At 36.1% G+C, this 19,584-nt stretch overlaps 3 protein-coding genes across 11 annotated transcripts in view; 2 read left to right on the forward strand and 1 right to left on the reverse strand.

The window, feature by feature from the left end:
* The window catches only part of slc4a5a (solute carrier family 4 member 5a), a 41,167-nt gene extending 28,585 nt beyond the window's left edge, over positions 1-12,582 (forward strand). Inside the window, exons 16-26 of one of the 3 annotated variants that reach the window (XM_084413286.1) lie at positions 2,020-2,054; positions 2,418-2,609; positions 4,702-4,815; positions 4,950-5,111; positions 5,198-5,376; positions 6,337-6,409; positions 7,709-7,777; positions 8,836-9,009; positions 9,287-9,460; positions 9,673-9,728; positions 11,883-12,582. In XM_084413286.1, the coding sequence (XP_084269412.1) occupies positions 2,020-2,054; positions 2,418-2,609; positions 4,702-4,815; positions 4,950-5,111; positions 5,198-5,376; positions 6,337-6,409; positions 7,709-7,777; positions 8,836-9,009; positions 9,287-9,460; positions 9,673-9,728; positions 11,883-12,063 (1,409 nt within the window). In that variant the 3' untranslated portion in view covers positions 12,064-12,582. Of the gene's footprint in view, positions 1-1,992; positions 2,055-2,417; positions 2,610-4,701; positions 4,816-4,949; positions 5,112-5,197; positions 5,377-6,336; positions 6,410-7,708; positions 7,778-8,835; positions 9,010-9,286; positions 9,461-9,672; positions 9,729-11,882 lie in introns of all 3 variants that reach the window. The other 2 variants (XM_084413285.1, XM_084413287.1) reach the window with 2 other exon arrangements.
* On the reverse strand, positions 11,871-15,365 carry ogfod2 (2-oxoglutarate and iron-dependent oxygenase domain containing 2). 6 transcript variants are annotated; one of them, XM_084413295.1, is made up of 9 exons: positions 15,318-15,365; positions 15,067-15,143; positions 14,929-14,985; positions 14,728-14,838; positions 14,542-14,641; positions 14,305-14,429; positions 13,913-14,170; positions 13,341-13,512; positions 12,395-12,550 (listed from the first exon to the last, which is right to left on the reverse strand). In XM_084413295.1, the coding sequence occupies exons 5-9, from the start codon at positions 14,609-14,611 to the stop codon at positions 12,495-12,497; spliced, it is 681 nt and encodes a 226-aa protein (XP_084269421.1). In that variant the 5' UTR covers positions 14,612-14,641; positions 14,728-14,838; positions 14,929-14,985; positions 15,067-15,143; positions 15,318-15,365; the 3' UTR covers positions 12,395-12,494. The 6 variants fall into 6 exon arrangements, with proteins under 6 accessions (XP_084269419.1, XP_084269421.1, XP_084269417.1 ...); XM_084413293.1 differs by lacking the exon at positions 12,395-12,550 and adding an exon at positions 11,871-12,010 and having other exon boundaries at positions 15,067-15,319; XM_084413291.1 differs by having other exon boundaries at positions 15,067-15,319.
* Positions 15,366-15,576: 211 nt separating this feature from the next.
* On the forward strand, positions 15,577-18,793 carry LOC311293199 (gypsy retrotransposon integrase-like protein 1). Of its 2 annotated transcripts, none has more exons than XM_084413288.1 (8): positions 15,577-15,887; positions 16,466-16,659; positions 16,777-16,888; positions 16,987-17,128; positions 17,199-17,253; positions 17,342-17,599; positions 17,713-17,829; positions 18,032-18,793. In XM_084413288.1, the coding sequence occupies exons 1-8, from the start codon at positions 15,719-15,721 to the stop codon at positions 18,251-18,253; spliced, it is 1,269 nt and encodes a 422-aa protein (XP_084269414.1). In that variant the 5' UTR covers positions 15,577-15,718; the 3' UTR covers positions 18,254-18,793. The 2 variants fall into 2 exon arrangements, with proteins under 2 accessions (XP_084269414.1, XP_084269415.1); XM_084413289.1 differs by having other exon boundaries at positions 16,466-16,615; positions 16,808-16,888.
* Positions 18,794-19,584: the final 791 nt, after the last annotated feature.

The following is a 19,584-nucleotide window of genomic DNA, read 5'->3' on the forward strand; positions in this document are numbered from 1 at the left end:
CCTCATGCTGTTCCAACCTCTTAAGACTTTCGTTCATCTTCGGAACACAAATTAAGATATTTTTGATGAAATCTGAGAGCTGGCTCACTCCTTCATAGGCTGTAAGGTAACTGATATCTGCTATCCCAGAAAAGTAAGTAAAGACATCGTTAAAATAGTCCAAGTGACTACAGTGGCTCAACCTTAAGTTTATCAAGTGACGAGAATACTTTTTGTGCGCAAAAACCCCCCAAAATAACGACTTTATTCAACTATTCATTTTCTTCTGTGTGGGCCTCTGAGTGAGTTCACGTAGTGTAACAGCGGAGCGCTTCTCTGTTCTCTGTCAGAACGGAGGCTCACTATTGGCCAACATCACACGCATCACACACATGACCAGCGTCGGCCAATAGTGAGCCTACGTTACACTACGTCAACAGATTAGGAGAATGACATGGAAGAGAAGAGATGGTTGAATAAAGTCGTTATTTATTTATTTATTTATTTTCGCACAAAAAGTATTCTCGTCACTTGATAAACTTACTTGATAAAAAGGTTGAGCCACTGTTGTCACTTGGACTATTTTAACGATGTCTTTACTAACTTTTCTGGGCTGGCAGATATCAATTACCTTGCAGCCTATGAAGGAGTGATCCAGCTCTCAGATTTCATCAAAAATATCTTAATTTGTGTTCCGAAGATGAACGAAAGTCTTACGGAGTTGGAACAACATGAGGGTGAGTAATTACTGACAGAATTTTCATTTTTGGGTGAACTAACCCTTTAAGGCATTATGAATCATGAACTAATTTAAAAATATACTATTGTTCATTGTAAACTTATATTTGTTCAAAATACTTTAACTTGTTAATTATTTTAACAATTTAATTTTGTTAGGTTTTATTTGTTTTAACTGTATCAAAAAAACTGTAAAATTGGTTTAGTTTAAAGTTTTTATTTTATTTTTTAAGTATTTTAAAGCTGCTAAAGTTAATGTGCTAACTGGTATCATTTAAGAATGCTTAACCATGTTTAAAATCGACATAAAATGAAAATGAATGTAAATTAAAATTAAAATCTATTTTCGAAATGCATGTTATTGATCATATTGCAAATGTTTCATCCATGGGTTTCATTTAAAAATAAAAAAATAAAATAAACATTCTCTTTTTTTTGACCGTCCTCGTAATTTTTTTAAATCAAATTTTAAAATAATATATAAAATAGAAAACCATTATTCAAAAGTTTTTTTAATATTTAAAGGAGCCGTATGTAAGATTGTGGCCAAACCTGGTACTGCAATCACTTTCAAATTACTGTAGAGCGGAGTATTTTTGATCAAGATCAAATAATGATTGGTGAACAATGAGCATAAAGAGACCTCTTTCAAAAACATTTTTTAATAAATCTTACCGACCCCAAACTTTTGAGCGGTATAGTGTATGTACTGTGAACATTATTAAAATGCTGTAGAGGTATGATTCAATGTTATTTCATTATACTTTAAACATTAGCTTATGGTAACGAATCAAACCTTATTGTAAAGTGTTACTGAATACATTTCACTTTGGAGTCACTGCACTGTCAATATGCATACATTCATATGTCAAATATTAATTTCTTGATTAAACAAAGTTCCATTGGGTGTTTAAAGAGAACTGGCTGAGTGCATGTGATTATTGTAACTTATTTGTGTTATGTTTGTTTTTGCTGCAAACCCCAAACGTGACTGCTGATTGATGTGAGTACTTTTCAATATGCATGAGTTTCACCTGGACAGTTTCTACTTAGTCTAATGGCCTGCAGTAGTGAATGAAAACTAGCAGTGAGGTTTTTTGAAAGTAGTTGTTTCAAAAACCAAATGAAAATTTTAGTTGGGCTACACCTGCAGTCATTTACATTTGCCAAAGCTGGCTTTGATCCTGGATAAATCCTTCTAACAAAGTGTTTTTTCAGATTTCCATTCGTTCTGCTCATTTTCCTCTCTGATTCTCCCTTTCTCTGTTTGTTCAGTGGCACCAATGATCTTCGATGTTGTAGTCCCAGTGCCAGATAATTCCTCTGCTCTCTTTGGTGTAAGTGCCTATTGTCTTCACCTCACTCACATCTGTGTTAACATTTGTGTTAGCATGACCTCGAATTAGATTATAGCCTTTGAATCCACTGTATTTGCACTAACTATCACTGATTTTATAGCCCACAATGATATTTAGTTTTTTTGTATTATGTCATGATGAGTGAATCCAATTAGTTTAATTAAAATGCATCCTTTGTTACTGATCTTGCCTGCTGTGTTTTTGGTCCTGTCCTGTTTTATTCTCTCTTTTTCTCTTTTTTGCCATTTATCCACCACACGACCCTTTGCTTTGTCTAAATTCCTCCCTCCTATCCCTGATTTGTACCTTTTTTTTTTCTCTGCGTTTCTCCCATCTTCTCAGTTAAACGTAACAGCTCTGGACTGGACTCAGTTGAGTAAGAAGGAATGTGTGAAATATGGGGGCTCACTGGTGGGAAAAACCTGCAAGTATGTTCCAGATCTTGCTCTCATGTCCTTCATTTTGTTCTTCGGGACCTACACTATGACTGTCACTCTGAAGAAGTTCAAATTCAGTCGCTACTTTCCCACAAAGGTAATACCAGTGAAGATTTTTTGCCCTTTTTCTTACCTAACTCTTGCTAAAACAGATTTTTACACTTGCACTCTTTGTCCTTAGTAGCTATCTTAGACATGTCATTTCCTCTTTTATGTCAAAACCTCGAGTCTTGTTTAAGAAAAGTTGTCTGTCTCTAACTTTTATTCTGCATTTTCCTAATTACTGATGGGATTTAGTAAGACCAGTAGGATCTTTCATAGTGTTAGTTCAATCAAAAGAGCTTTATTACTGCAAAATCATGAAAGGTGAACAATGTGATGTGGGTGTAATCATGCATGTGTCACACAAAACTTATATTAATGTCACTTAAAAAAAAAAAACTATTTTTTTAAAGAGTATAACAGAGAATTATTCCATATATTATTAGTATTGTTGTTTATTATTATTTACACCTTTAGTACAAGAGTCATGTGACTACAACATCCTTTATGCGTTCTGTTACAGGGCGCTTGACTGATTTGGTTGGATCTCTTAAATAAACTAAATACGAATACGTTAAAGAAAACTAATACGTTTGTAGTAATTATTACAGTAAAAACATAATCAGTGTATTACATTTACACTTCTAAATATATCTCAATTATGAAACAAAGCTTGATCACACGGTATAAACTCATAAACGACACGGTATAAACGACTGTTGCAGTCCTTAATACATTCCTTATTGCATGTATATGGTGTCTTACATACAGTATAATGACATTAATTTATTCTATCGCTATATCTGAAATCGCATACCGTCTGACTCGTTTATGTAATATAGCCGCACTCAAGCGCACGACCGCACGCATAAAGCTTGCCACAAAGAACCGGTAAAATTAATGATTATGACTGCGTCTAAATACGCTGTGAATGTGAATGTGCATTATACGCTGAGTTTCGGTTCATTTATGAGACGAACTCCAGTTCACTCGCCGGCACCTCCAATGTCGTGATTATCTGCTATAGGCCTATTTACTTCTTATTTATTAAATCCAGGCAATTGGTTCATGAAACATTGATTAAAATTAAGATATAATTAATACAAAACGAAATTCACAGGCAGCTGTTCTGTTTGAGGTCTCTGTGAAAGTTTTAAAGCAGTCTTTTAGTGCCGCTTTCAGAGTGCTCACGTCTGTAACCGAGAACTGACACGTTGTTTTTTCCCTCATAAATGCGAACACGGAAAATAAAATAAAATGAATATTATAATGTTTTTTTGTTGGGTCAGACAATGATTACCAAATTTCTCTCTCATATTGCTCCTCACAACCACTGAAAACGGTCAAAAAAATCTAACCGAAAGTCAAATTAATATGGACGGAAGTTAAAAGTGGTGGGTACAAAATGACTCATGACGAAATCTGGTGGGTACGCGTCCCCCCCGCCCCCCCCCCCCCCCGAAATCGACGCCTATGCGTCTGAGTATAGGTGCTATATCTGAATTTGGACTTACTTTGTGACAGTTAAAAAAGCATGTTCTATAGAGTATGAATGACCTACCTGCATCAGTTGCGTCACTATACTGCCATTCATAAATCATCTCCTGTGGCCTTATGGGATAGTAATGTAATTGTATTTCCTTTGTATTTCTATTGTCTACCCTTTAAAATACTTTAAGAAGCTCCTTTAAAGGCGCTATAGAGCGTATGATGATTATTATTATAGTAAAGTGTCCTTCAGATGCGTGCTTCAGATTCAGAATCTCGGCAAAGTAGTAGGTGGTCTGGGGACTTTTCGCCTACAGTTTTTTTAAATATTGTGTATTTGGACATACTACACTTTTGGCATACCTTTTTGCATACTATATAGTAGGGAAGTATTTGATTTTGGACGCAGTGTATGTGTTTGGAACGGAAGCATGCATCAGTCTCTCAGTCTCTGAGTGCAAGCATTAAATAAATAAATAACTCTTCCGTGATCTTGTGTTGACATTCATTTCTGCATTCAAAACTGTGCAATTCATAGAAAGGTGGCAGGCTTGCAGACCAGTATGTTACACGTATCTCTTCAACAGCATTGTGCTATATTTCTGCAGCTGCAGCTATGTGTTTTATTCATTCTTTGAATATGTTTTGTTTCTATCAAGCTGAGGAAGTTAATTAGTGACTTCTCCATCTTCATGTCCATCATGACGTTTGTGGGGCTGGACATGCTTATAGGTTTGAAAACACCCAAACTCATTGTGCCCACAGAGTTCAAGGTGAGAGTAAATGAAGTTCAACTCGCATGTTCTGAAGAAAGACACTGATCTTGATCATTTTTTTTGTGACTATCAAGCTTCCTCTTTAGTTTTTCTCAAAGGTGTATTGGTTATTTTGTTTTCAAATCATGTAGCCCACACGCCCCGACCGGGGTTGGTTTGTGATGCCATTCGGAAAGAATCCGTGGTGGGTTTACCTGGCAAGCTCCGTCCCTGCTCTCCTCGTAACTATCCTCATCTTCATGGATCAGCAGATCAGTGCTGTCATTGTAAACCGCAAGGAAAATAAGTTAAAGGTATCCATGCAGTGAGAAGGTCCCTAATCACTCCTGTTCTTTTCATTTCCATTGCCTTCCTTACATTTCCTATCTGTTTGTTACAGAAAGGTTGTGGGTATCACCTGGATCTACTGTGGGTGGGCATTCTGATGGCAGCCTGCTCTTTTATGGGCCTGCCGTGGTACGTGGCAGCCACTGTCATTTCCATCGCTCACATTGACTCGCTGAAGATGGAGAGCGAGTCTAGTGCACCAGGAGAACAGCCACAGTTCCTGGGTGTGAGGTGAGACGGACATGGCAACCATAGCAGGTCTCAACACTGATAGTTTCTGACTGGCTCTATATAGAAAAAAACAAAAGTGATTTTTAGCTAACGACGTATTTCCTTTAATGAAAGCTATAAATTATAAAATGGTTATTGAGAGTGGGCTATCAAAACTTGATTGTCATAAAATCTCATTTACATAAGCAGATGGACCATATTTGTGACCCTGGATCACAAAACCAGTCACAAGTTGCACGGGTATATTTGTGGCAATAGCCAACAATACATTGTATGGGTCAAAATTATCGATTTTTCTTTTATGGCAAAAATCATAAGGATATTAAGTAAAGATCATGTTCCATGAAAATATTTTGTAAATTTTCCTACCGTAAATATGTAAAACATTTATTTTTGTGAGTAAATGCAGCACAATCGCGAACATAAATGGACAACTTCAAAGGCGATTTTCTCAATGTTTAGATTTTTTTTGCACCCTCAGAATCCTGATTTTCAAATAGCTGTATCTCTGTATCCTAACAAACCATACATCAATGGAAAGCTTATTTATTCAGCTTTCAGATGATGTATAAATCTCAATTTCATAAAATTTACCTATGTGACTGGTTTTGTGGTCCAGGGTCACATTTATATCCAAATAGTAATTAATGTACATGGAACAGAAGCCAAACCTCAAAATGTAGATGGTCGGAAACACTGAAATACTTTTATGTACTGTGTACGTGTCTGGTGTAAATCGACAACTGTTATGTTTAAGAATTTACATTAAGTATAAAATGCCTACTAAACACTAAACGTGTTTGCTTAAGTGGCTTCCAAAGTAACATACTTTGTTATTGTGCATGGTATAGTTACAACACAAATGACACAAATACATAGAATAAAATTGTGGCTGTTCAGTACATATATCACAGTTCTCCACTCTCTTTTATTTTTGTTCTGCTTCTCTTCCAATTACAGAGAACAAAGACTGACAGGAATCCTGGTGTTTGTGATGACAGGAGTGTCTATCTTCTTAGCGCCCATCCTGCAAGTGAGCTTGTTGAAATGACAGAGATAATTAATACTGACTTGACCTATCATTTAGGGTAGATTAGCAGTTATTATCATAAAAAATGTTCAATGAAGATGTCTGTATGATCTACTCTGCTTTAGCTTCACTATCTTTTTTTGTGGAAATTAATATCCCCCCCCTCAGGAATCTTCAAATAGAAAGATCAAAAGAACAGTATTTATTTGAAATATTTTTTTTTGTCTTTACTGTCACTTGTGATCAATTTAATGCATTCTTGCTATATGATTATAAATGTTACTGACCCCAAAATTTTGGACATTTACATTGTATGTATTTACTTAAATACTCTGAACTTCTAAAACAATTAAAGTGAACATAGAATATCATCCTGAAAGTCATCTTCAATTGGCCGGATGAAATTACACTTATGGCCATGGCATTCAACAATTTTTTTTATTGTTATTATTCATGTGACTTTAAATACAGTTGAAATGTTTTTAAAGGTCAAGTATTCTTTTTTTAAAGGCAAATGCCCCTGCAGGAAGTGCGCTGTTCTGTTAGAATTAAGAGCAAAAGCAAGCTACATCTGTTTCTCTGAAATTCATTTTACTTTCATAATCTGGTGAATCTGAAAAAAGGGTAGGTCTTATCCATCAATAAATTGATCGGATTGTGTAAAGTGGCCTTTACACACTGTACCAGAATGGAGCCAGACTGAGAATGTGAGCTTTCTAAAACAATGATTGAATAGCTATTTGGCTACTGGTTAACATAATCCAATAGCCCGCATCACCAGACAAGTGACATCAACAGAAAGGAAATCTGTTTCAGAGGAGGAACAAGTTTTGGCATTTTGTTTAAAGATTACATTTTTGGTAACACTTTACAGTAAAGTTTCATTAGTTACCTACTTTAGTAAACATGAATTGAGAAAGAACAATACTTCTACAGCATTTATTAATCTTAGTTAATGTTAATTTTAACATCTACTAATACATTATTAGAATCAAAAGTTGTATTTGTTAACATTAATGAACTAACATGAACAATGAACAACTATTTTTATATTAACTAACATTAACAAAGATTAATAAATACTGTTACGATTGATTTGCTCATTGTTAGTTCATGTTAGTTAATACATTAGTTAATGTTAACAAATGAGACCTTATTGTAAAGTCTTGCCCATTTTATGGAATGCTTATTATATTATAACTGTTATATGATTAAATAGGGTCCGTTTTGTCTTCATGTTGACTTTAAGTGTAACTGCTGTTGCTTTGGCAGCTGAAGTGTACTTTTTTTTTCTGTTTATAGTTCATTCCTATGCCAGTCTTGTATGGAGTGTTCCTCTACATGGGTGTTGCTTCTCTCAGTGGCATCCAAGTAAGTGCCTTTAGGGATATAACCTTTTTCAACCCCTCCTCCCCGTTTGGAACAGCTCTAATAGTCAATGTACTTTTATGTTTTTTGACATTGCAAAGTTTTAATATCATAGCAAACTTTACCAGGAAAACATCACAACCCGCACTTTGAGTGTAACACTCATTTGTATGCACTCTACAACTGTGTTTAGTGATTAGAAATGAGTGATTTCTCCGCACTGTGACAGTGCAGGGTAAGAAGAGTGTGATGTTGTGGGAATGGATATTTGCATGCTGGCTGGGTTTACTGAGGCAATTTTGAGCTGCATTTTGATGAGGCTGTCAGAGCGCAGTGAGAATCCACCATCTTGTGTAGCTTGGCAGTGGCCAGGTGCTTCTTTGCTGTGCTCTAGTAGTCTAGTTTAATGTCAGCTAGAGAACAAGAGGAGGATAACGGCAAAATCATGGACCCATCGAACGGAGACTGTAACCGTACTGAATGAATACAAATGTATTTAAGTTAATGGTGCTTTGAGGCTAAATGCTTAAAAGCTGATGTTGTCTTTAAACATTTAAGTGTTCTTTTCTATGTGACAATCTTTGGCATGTGAATTACTAATTGTCTTATATAAGTGAGGTAAAAAAGGACGTTGTTTAAAGGAAGTTTATTTACTCATCCTGTCGTTTCAAACCCGAATGACTTAGTTTTAGACAAACACATCGTAAAAAGTCATCCATATGACTCTTGCGCTTCTAAAGCCATTCGATAGTTTTGTGTGAAGAAAAGATCAAAATGTAAGTTGTTATTCACTAATAATCTTCCCCTCAAGTGAACTGCAACCAGATCATTGAGTCATTTGAGAACCAGATCCATCCAATTTGTGAACAAATCAATCAGATCGAATCATTTTGTAAAGTGAATCAGATTGGTTTGATTTGTCCTTTTGGAACTGGACAAGCCTTGTCCTTATTCACTTTCATTAGACTGAAAAGAGTCATTTGGGTTGGGAATGACATGAGGTTGAGTAAATGATGACAGATTTTCCCTTTTTGTCTAATCAAACATTTGGTCTTTTATAGTTCTGGGATAGGATCAAACTGATCATGATGCCAGCAAAACACCAGCCAGACTTTTCATACCTGCGTCATGTACCGCTGAGGAGAATCCACCTGTTCACACTGGTGCAGATTGTGTGCTTAGCTATTCTCTGGGTCCTCAAATCCACATTCCTCGCCATCATCTTCCCGGTCATGGTATGGTAACATATTATATTGCCACACATAATGCCGTAAGCCCTCATGTATATCATGACTCGTAAAACAATATTAGTTTCAATAAAGCTTTCTGGATGTAATCTATTTAGTAAAGGATCATTGTCCTTTGTTTGATTGCACTTTGTAGTTCAATCACACTGTGAACAGGCCGCTCGGTTTATCAACTGAAATTCTGTGATTAAGCATGTAATTCACCTCTCAAGGTTTTTAAGGACAGTGAACATTAAAGTTACAAATCTGTCTCTCGATCCCTCAGATTCTTGGTCTCATGTTGGTACGAAAGATGTTGGACATGGTCTTTTCTCAACACGATCTGGCATGGGTGGACGATATCCTGCCTGGGAAGGACAATAAGAAAAAGGATGAGGACAAAAAGAACACCAAGAAGGACAAAAAGAAAGGCAAAGCAGGGGATGTCGGTGAAGAAGTAGTAAGTGTTTTACTAGCCTGAAAACTCAAAGACAGACACCCAAGCTGAGAGTGCAGACTGGACTAAAGTCATCTTTAGTCTTCACCCAAAAGCGGTCTATATTTCAGTGCTTGTTGAGATCCACTATTGCATTGTGTTTCACTGGTGCCACCTTCTGGTGGAGAAACTGTTCAAATGCATATACTTATCTTTCTCCGTTCTTTGGCCCACAGGACAAGTACCAACCTTATACAAACTGCTCCCCCAGTGATTCAGACTTGGATCGCAGGTACTGTGTGCTCAAACTACACGTTCCCTACCGTGACCTCCTACAGGCGCCAGACTCGAACTCAGAGTGGGCGGCACGATGCCAACCAGGCAGTTACTACCACTGATACTTTATTAGATTTTTTAAATGAGCATTTCCTCTTAAATACACTTCCACTCACTACCTCTCTACATTTAATAATACTAAATATTGCATTAATATTTACATAGAAGTAGATGATAGTTAAGAGGCAGCTCAGAATATTAAATTCATAACTGCTAAGACCAATAAAATGTCATGCAAGCCCCTGTATGCAGTATTTTGCCATATATTATTTGAGTATTTACCTATAGATTTTTGCCTTGCCATGCGCTTTGAAGCAATGCAGATAGAATTGTTTTCATGCATCCACCAGTATTTTACTTTGCCTGCTGTTATAAAAAAAATGTTATATTGTTATTCATATGTTTTTACTTTGTTAGATGTGAGTAGTTTCAGTTTATTTACCTGAAATACTGGGAAAGATGCCAGTGAGAAAAGTTATTTGAATCTATTAATGTACCCTACTTGGTTTACATTTTTTGCTAAAACTTTACATTTTTAGTAGATATAAAGTGATTCATGTAACAATGTATTTTACTTATTTCAAGGAATTTTGGTTGTTTCTTTCTCCTGTGTGATTGTGGTCCCAATAAGAGTGCTTATACAGAATAACACAGTGCCTGTACCATTTTTTTGTTTAGTCTTGTTTTGTTTTATGAAGGTTTCCCAGCCTGGTTTCTCTTACACTATATCCAAAACCCTTTTACTTATCCAAATGCATTCCTCTGTATCACTCTGATGTAGAAATGTAAAATCTGCTGGGTTTTATGTCTGCATTGCTGTTCAGGGGGCATGGTTTGGATGAAGTCTTCACTTTAACAAAGGTTGAATTTACATTTGCATTTAATCATTTAGCAGACGCTTTTATCCAAAGCAACTTACAAATGAGGAGAACAATAGAAGCAATCAAGTTAACAATTGGGCAACAATATGCAAGTGCTGTGACTAGTCCCAGTTAGTCTAGCACAGTACTCGTAGCAAGGTTTTTTCAAATGGATATATATAGAATAGTAAGTGTTAGTATTAATGGTAATGTAAGTGTTAGTATTAATGGTAATTTGTTCACTTTAGTTATTGCATTAGATATTTTATTAGGTATTATATCATTTTTTAATCTAGGATAATATTACTTTATAAATATACCATTGTTCATAATAGTCTTTCTTTTATAATAACACTTTTTGTATTTTATATATGCAATAGCTTCGTACAACTGTTCAAATGTTTGAGGTCAGTAACTTTTTTTAGTTAACACTTTTCTCAGCAACGATGTTAAATTGGTAAAAAATGACAGTAAAGACTTTTACATTGTTACAAAAAATGATATATATACATATATGCTGCTCTTTATATTAATCAAAAAAAAGAAAATCCTGAAAATATTAAGCCGCAGAACTTTTTAATATTTAAACAAATCAGCTAATATGATTTATGAAGGATCAAGGTTGCTGAAAATTCACCTTTGCCATAAGAGGAATAAATTACATTTTAAAATTTATGGAAATAGAAAACCCTTACCAATATTACTTTCGTCACTGTATTTGTGATCAAATAAATGCTGCCTTGGTGAAAAAATAAGACTGCTTTCATTTAAAATTTAAAATCTAAAATCATACCGACCATTTTTTTAACATTCCTGTCCAAAAATGTAATGTTACTTTATATATTCTATATCTGAATGTTAAAAAATGTAAATTGAAATGTCTAATGTAAAAAAGAACATAACCAAAATTATTTTGATTCCTAATGCATTAATTAATGTTAATGTAGATCCTTATTGTTAATGGCCCAAGTAATTATCGCATTTAAAAACTTTTGTTATCTCCTTAACGCATAATATGAAACACTATTGGACATCATACTGAGCCTTCTTTCTGATTTGGGTGTGCCCTGATCCCAAATCTTTCCCCTGGAACATTTGTGCAGTCACACCGTCTCTGTCACCTGCATCTATAATCTTAATACAGACTCCCTGCTCCCCGTCCTGATACTCAGCTGTACCTCCTCCCTGCCATAACCCTCTCCTCCTCCTCGTCCTCCTCACTCTTGTAACTGGAAGTTGCCATTCCACAGCATCACTCTGCACCTGAAGATCTCCTGTCCATCGTCCCCGGCGATGCCACTGGCCAGAGGGATGTCTTGCCCCGTGCCCCAGGTGAAGATTGAGATGGATTCCGACTATGAAGACGCAGATATTAACCCTAGAGGCAGACACAGGGATCACAGGGACATGAGCAGCGAAACAACACTATAATGTCGAATCTCTAGTAGTGGAACTGTGAACGGTGTGGAACACTGGACGCTCCATCTCAGCCTGTTTGAAGCTCCTGTGTTGCTAATACATGTTCATGTTTAACTTAAGATGCAGAGTGGATGAGACAGCACTTTATAGCACAACTGTGACATGGCATAAGAAGTCCGTGGTTGAATTATTTTAAAGTGTAAACATTGAGCCAGAGTATATAATTTATGCTACGTATGCATCAAATATGGATTTTTGTTTCTTATTTTAAAAGCCAATGGAATTAAAACTTGCTGCAAATTCAGTACATTGAACTAATTGGAATCAATATAACACCATAGATAATGTGGAAACTAGATCAGCTTTATTTTCAAGATTTCAGTATCTTTGATATGATGATTACAGAGATTTACAATTATGATTTTGTTTTCCCCGGTAACTGCTTATACCTCTGGGTCTTCTCCGAAGTCATGCTTTTCCTTGCTTTCCCTTTTTTTTCCTGCTTATAACACTCAAAAATCAAAGTTGGGGAAAGAAACAACCAAAAAAAAAAAAAAAAGAAAGAAAGAAATTAATAACTGAAACAGATTTTGGCCTTTCATTTTATTTGCTTGAACGTTTCAGAATGCTTGTGTGAGCAGTGTTAGGTATAAGCGGGATGTTTTGTCTGTATTTTTATATTTTGCGCATGACTATGTGAAACTGGGCAGGTTGCAAATGATGGATGATGTTTGCTGATGCCGATGAGATTTAACCTCTGGAGGAAAAAAATAACTGTTTAAGATGCAATAATTCTGTCTCCTGACAACTTGAATTCTGGTTAAGGTTTAAAAATTAAGACTAAAAATATTTACTGAAATTAATGTTTTTGTACATAAGAGCCATATACATTAGAATGTGTTTTTTGTTGTTGTTTGTTTATCATATTTTATTGTACATCTCAAATCCCTTGTACATATTAATAATTTATCCTAAGATAAGACACTGACTAAAAGCCACTACATTTACAATCAACTGAATATTTAATCAGGTCATTTGCAGTCAAAATTACCCAAGAACATAAAACAACATTTACGCCTTTGGTACTGATTTTGAAAAAGGCACTCTGGACGAAAAGCACATTTTATCCTGATTGCCAAACTACTGAGCAAAGGAGCATAAATTAGACAAAAACAGCACTGAACAACATCATGTTAAAGAACATGACACATTTCTACTAGTGTCATCATCAGGGTCCATGGTGAAGCCATCGCTGAATCCGTAACTCTCCACTAGCGTGGGTTTCTTACCACACATAGGGCAGAGTTTGTTCCTCTCACGTGAAGCTCGCATCCATATGATCAGGTTCCAGCGTGTGCCTGAAGAGATAGGCAGAGCGCCGTGCATGTGCTGGCCCCTGTGAAGCAGACCCTCAGTCACGTGATGCTCCACTTCCACACACTCCGTCTCACTCAGAGGCACCTAAGACAAACGCACACAGTCAGGACACTGTAAATACATCTTTATCGTGCATTACTAGGCCGCATGCTTGTGCTGCCCACTGTTTCATCCAAAACTGTCAGTGTCTTTGTAAAGTGAACTAATGTGTTCTATAATCATGAAATAAAATCTCTTCTTGAAGAAATTGTTTGCTTGCTCTTTTAGGGTAGTTGAATGGGCAATGTGATAAAACGATTGCATGCATTAAACAGTAGACTACACTAAACTTTTTGATGCAAAGGACCCCCTAGTTTGAGGGAACCCTTTCCTAAAATAATAATAATAAAACAGATTTTATAAGACTTTACAAGCAGATTTTAAACAGATTTTCAATTTCAAAGAACCCTGTCTGGGAATTCTCAAAAAGCTGTCTTATAAGCACCTGTCTCATGTCTCCAAAGAACAGGTTCCCCTCTGTGAAGTCTTTCCCCAGTGATACATTTAGAGTGACTTCAGCGTTGTCATAATGATAGCAGAGTTCCAAATCTTCCCGCATAGCATACTTGACCACGAAAGCCTTGTGACTGTCCAGACAGCTTCCTCCACAGTCGCTGTAGAGCAGAGTCGTGAGTGGACGCAGATAGACCTCCCTCAGTGGGGTGATGAAGCTCTCATCAAATCCCAGTTCATTCAGAAGAATCTGCATTTGTTTGGAGATGTTAAATTATTGTTGTTATTATTATGACTGGCCTAAAACAAAGAACAATATTAGTCTGCATTTTGATGGCAATCTCAATGAGAACTGGTTAAGTGTACATTGATAAAAACTTGTACCCCATAATTGTTCATGGTGTTCGGCCTGCCCTTTGGGGCATCAGACTGTTCAAAATGCTCCAGCTCTTCTATAAGGTCATTGCAGAATTCTTTTCTGAACACTGGGAATCTGAAGACTCTTGGTGCTGCAAAATATAAAGTAAACCGATGTTTTTTTGGTGTTGTTGATGTGATTTATTTCCCATGATTTGATGGTCAAAAGATTTAAATTGGAGCATGAGTAAAGAAGAAGCTCACCTGCTTCTGTCTGGATGAGTTTCATTAGTCCTTCCACGGTTGCATCACTTGAAGCACAGTATTTGATCATCTGTAAAAGCTCTGGGGCCAGGAATGATTCCTTGCAGGGGATAAATGACATTACGGTATATCAATGAAAGAGTTTTAATGATAGACTGCCCGTACTGCTGATTCTACGTAACTTACTTGTAGATGATAAACATGTTGATGTAGAGGTGTATAAATCTCCTTGATGGTAGCAGCTCTCTCTGCTGATTTCAATTTATGATTCTGGCGTCTCTCAATTTCTGCATGAATCTATAACACGACGGAGTAAATAAGCACACTCTGACAGCCTTGATCTCCATCTTTACCGCAAGAGTGATTTGCTCTCGAGAGCTCACTCACCTTTCCAATCACGTCGCTGAACTGGGACTCAGACACACAGCCCAGGGATCTGAGGATCTTAAGCAAATGTCAATGGTGTTCAGAGAGAGAAATGTCAAAGTATTTAACATTAAGGCATTAGCCAGTGTTGTCACTTACATTTTGATAATCACTCCTGAACTGGCTTTCTGAGACGAAACGAACATGAAGTTTGTATTCTTCAAGAAAAATATTATCTATGAAAAAGCAATTGCATGTGTAAAATCTCTCCATGTTGTATTGAGATTTGACTATTCCGAGTCTAACTACATACTGTTATATATTTATACAGACGTAATATTTACGACTTTTGAAACATTTTAAGCGAACGAGAACACATTTCGACCAGAGTAACCAGAGAGTAACCAGACCTCTTTGACCAGTTTGAAGTTGAACTGTCAATATGTTCAGAGCTCCGCCTACTCAATGATTGTTTTGGAACAACCACAAATATGTCCGTAAAGAAACAAACAGTTTCGCAAAACATCTGATAACACTACAATTTGTTTGTCAAGTATATGAGTATAAATATTCTAGACAAATTGTGTATGAGTTCGTATCTGAAAAGAGCGATAAATACCAAGAGTGATCAAATATATGTTAAGTTTACTTCCTGGTACGTCACTCAATTCCTTCCGTCCGAGTATTGTTGTGTGTGCACGCGCAAGTACAAGGCAAATCGCTTCTGTTGTTTTGAATTTAAAATAGGACGATTATTTAGCTGTACCATCTGTTATGTATTTAAAGCCTGGGACCGTGTATTCGCAGCAGAATGTTGAGTGTGGACTCGTTGCCAGTTGCCGAAGAGGAGGTGGTGGAGTCCAGCTCAAACAGACTGGGGGACATTTACACTTTTGTTGCCGAGGGCTGTTATCCTCAAACCATGAACCCTATTCGCAAGAAAAATCTCAAAAGATATGCTCAGAAATTTATGATTGACGGTGAGAGCAAAGCTCGCAAATGTTACATTCGGAATGTTAGTAATCTGTTGTTAATCTTTTAGTGTTTTACAGTATTTCCTGGAAATAATGTTGTAAAGTTTAACTTTGACAGACCTGTATGTATGTATGTCTATATATTGGCCAGTTATATGTTAACTTAGTATATTTATTAAATAGAATAACAAATTGACATTATCCTAGATTTAAATTTGTCAATATATTGCCATATAATTATCACCAGACATAATCACATAATTTTTAACCTCTTTTGTAAACTTTACACTACATGCTATGTTTCTTTAATGGCTCTTGGTTTGATTATAAGCTACTAATGGGGGTTACTGAAACTATTTACTATACATAACCATCATATTGAGTATTTGTTGAATACAAATATCCTCCTGATGTTTTGAGTTGATCATTTTATCCAGTCTATTCTAGTATATAAAACAGTCTTTAAAAGCAACATAAGCAACGTTCCACGCTTAATGGTTTAGCTGGTCTTACTGAGTGATTGGTGATTTATTTAGTTTCAATAGGCCTACCTCTCTAACCTTTCTCTATCATAAATTCTATAGATGGCCGGTTATATTATGTGGGACCGAAGAAAGAAGAAAAGCGAGAAGTAGTGATTGAGGCAGAGCGGAAGAGACAGATATTCCTGGAGTGTCACTTCAATGACATTGGGCATCACCTGGGACAGAAGAAAACTGTTCACAGGATTCAGAGTAAATACTACTGGCTTGGCATTGTCAAGGATGTTGTGGATTGGGTATGCTGTGGATGTCACTATCCTGACACTTTTAGGAATGGATGTGTTTGTCACCGTCATATTATTTATCTACGTGCGTTTGCGTTTATCTACATGTCACTAAATCATCTGTTTCAGATTAAAGTATGTGAAACTTGTCAACACACAGAGCGGAGTAAAAACCTAGCCAGAACGGTACGACCCATCAAGGTGGATGGTCCGTGGGACATTTTGGCCATTGAAATAATCGGTAAAAGTTTATAAGAGACTTTTAAGATGTCTAATTTGTTAGCAGGACATATTTCTAGAGCGTAACCAAATGTCTTCACTTGCTGTTTTTGAAAACAGGTCCATTCCCAGGAACTGTACATGGAGGGAATACACACATTGTTATTATTACAGATTACTACAGTAAATGGGTAGAGGCCTTTCCTGTACAAAAGAAAGATGGTCTATGTATTGCACGATGCCTTTCATCATCTATTTGCAGGTGAGGTTACATTGCACCATTAATAAAGAATAAATATGCTAATATGCTAAAATGGTTTTTCTTTTTTCAGATTTGGCCCTGCAAAGACAATGTTTTGCTCTCAAAGTGCTGACTTCTGTGAGGAGGTAAAAACTTATTTTTTGTTGAAATACCAAACTTTTATGCAAAAACGGGATTATCTCTATTTTCACAGCATTAATTATTTTATTTTAGGTTACAAAGCACCTGTGTGACCGGTGGAACATAGCATTAAGAGTGTTGCCAGTAGACCAGCCGCAGAGGAACGCACTGTATGATCGCAGCAGTAATCTGCTGAGAGATGCCATAAAACAGATGGTGGTGGAGAAACAGGTAGAATGGGATGATTTTCTTGATCCAGTTTTGGCCTTCTTCAGGACATCAGTCAACCCTACGACAAAATTTACGCCACACTTTTTAATGTTCAACAGAAAAGCCAGCATATCTAGTGAGGTAAGAGAATTAACTTTTAAGATATGGTAATACACTGACATGGATTCATGTTTTAATACGATAAGCAAGAAGTTACACTGACTGAATTTCTATTTCTGTTAATTTTTTTAAAGACAAAGTTTGATGCTCTTAGTTGCTATCAGGACCAGGAGGAGGATACCCTTAATGAAGAGGACACAAACTCTTTTCTTTCCTCCATGCAGGAGCAACAGAATAACATCAAACAGCTGGTAAAGTCTGAGCATTTGTTTGTGTAGTTAAAATCTTCTTCAGTCCCATTACTAATAATAGATCAGTTAGACATGTGTCCCATTCTCCATAGTGCATGTGTAACTACTAGCGTTTATTCAAAAAGGATGTCTAAAAACACTGATTTTAGTGCAGACAAGCTTTGAAATTAGTTTCCTGATAATGTTCTTTTTGTCTATACAGGTAGTTACAAATATGAATGTCGCCTACAGACAAGAAAAGAAAAATGCAAAACGCAAGGCTAGAAACATGCCCTCCATAACTCTCACTGTTACCAACCCATTGTTCAGCGCAGAGGAATCGCCCTCAGCAAAAAAGCTTAAGGAAAGCCTCTACTTGTCTTTTCCTGTGGAGACTGTCTTAACCACAATACAGAATGTACCTGAAGCCAAGAATATCCTCTAACAGATGCTGATGTGCACTGAAAATCTTTTTCGATGGGTCTGATCACTATCCGCAGAGTGTATTTGCATAGACTACAGCTCGAAGACCTGATAGGTGGTCCACAGAGAGCATGTTAAGTAGATGAACTCATGCTTGCTTTGTGTTTCAGCAAATCAAATATTTTGTTTCAGCTCGAGGCGTTCATTGACACTGATGATGGTCTTAGATTGTGCTTATTATTTTACAGAATAGTATTTATTACAAAGTCAGGTCATTATGTTCGTTTTTTTTGTGAACTACACACCCATGTTTGTTTTGCTTAGGTGACTCATGTACCAGAAGACACTTTTTTTTCCTTTTTTTTTTCTGTATTTCCTTTGGATGAGTCATCTGAAGTACAGAGATTTCAGTATTATCTGTAAGAATGTTGTTTAAACATTAACTATGAAGGTTATAATATTCAGTGCTCATTACCACAGAAAATAGTTAGTTGTTGTTTTGCCTAACTTTTTTTTCTCGAAATGGTGGGTCTGAATTTGCAAATAAATTTCTTTACATGTGCTTCATCATTTTAAATTGTTATCCAAAAAATTGCCTGTTTTCATTTGTAATAAATGGATTTGTTAATCAGTTATTCAGTCAGCTCTGCGGCCAATGTGATACATCTCGTGCAACATTCTGTTTGCATTTGAAATAACAGTTGAAACGAAGGTGCAAGAATGCAGCCACGGATTGCGGCTGATTTCATAATAGGGCTGACCTCAGCTTGTTACTTGTGTCATCATTGGGACAGCCTGCAAAATGGCGACATGTCTTTAAAGTGAAGCCGTTTAATGTTGTAACGCTCTGTTCTCGTTTAAAATTGTGTATTCGCAAATCCATTATAAAACATTTTTTGTTAAATTTATGCTAAAAACTTACAGCTGTGGTTGCTAGAACTTTCAAAAAATGCACTGACAATGTTATACTGTACGTATAAGAATTATGGAAGACATTTTGGTGATATTTTAGTTCCTAGCTATAAATATTAAATTATATTATGTTAAAACACCAACATATTTGAGCCAATACAATCTGTTTTTACAGTGTTGGTGACAACAGTGGTTATATAACAGAAATCCATGAGGTGACTAAAGTGCAGTGTTACTTTTTTAAATACTTTTTTAATACATTCTGGGAATGCACCTTTCCCTATAAAATAAAAAGTTATTCATACTTTTTTATTTGAAATAAAATAATAAAAGATCCACTTAAAATAAAATAACCTTTATGAAAAATAAGTACACTTTAGTATACTTGAAAAAAGAATGTTACGAAAAAATACATTTTGAAAGAATATACTTACATATGAA

This window comes from Rutilus rutilus (assembly GCF_951802725.1).
Source record: "Rutilus rutilus genome assembly, chromosome: 7".
Taxonomy (NCBI): domain Eukaryota; kingdom Metazoa; phylum Chordata; class Actinopteri; order Cypriniformes; family Leuciscidae; genus Rutilus; species Rutilus rutilus.

What these genes read in the sequence shown, in the direction of transcription:
- LOC311293199 (XM_084413288.1), top strand. Translation starts at nt 15,719, where the DNA reads ATGTTGAGTGTGGACTCGTTGCCAGTTGCCGAAGAGGAGGTGGTGGAG. An exon ending in TCAAGGATGTTGTGGATTGG is followed by an intron (nt 16,660 to 16,776) that starts GTATGCTGTGGA and finishes CATCTGTTTCAG; the next exon opens with ATTAAAGTATGTGAAACTTG. An exon ending in AGAATAACATCAAACAGCTG is followed by an intron (nt 17,830 to 18,031) that starts GTAAAGTCTGAG and finishes TTGTCTATACAG; the next exon opens with GTAGTTACAAATATGAATGT.
- ogfod2 (XM_084413290.1), bottom strand. Translation starts at nt 15,180, where the DNA reads ATGGAGAGATTTTACACATGCAATTGCTTTTTCATAGATAATATTTTT. An exon ending in TCAGGAGTGATTATCAAAAT is followed by an intron (nt 14,986 to 15,066) that starts GTAAGTGACAAC and finishes CATTTGCTTAAG; the next exon opens with ATCCTCAGATCCCTGGGCTG. An exon ending in TCTTTGGAGACATGAGACAG is followed by an intron (nt 13,513 to 13,912) that starts GTGCTTATAAGA and finishes CGTTTGTCTTAG; the next exon opens with GTGCCTCTGAGTGAGACGGA.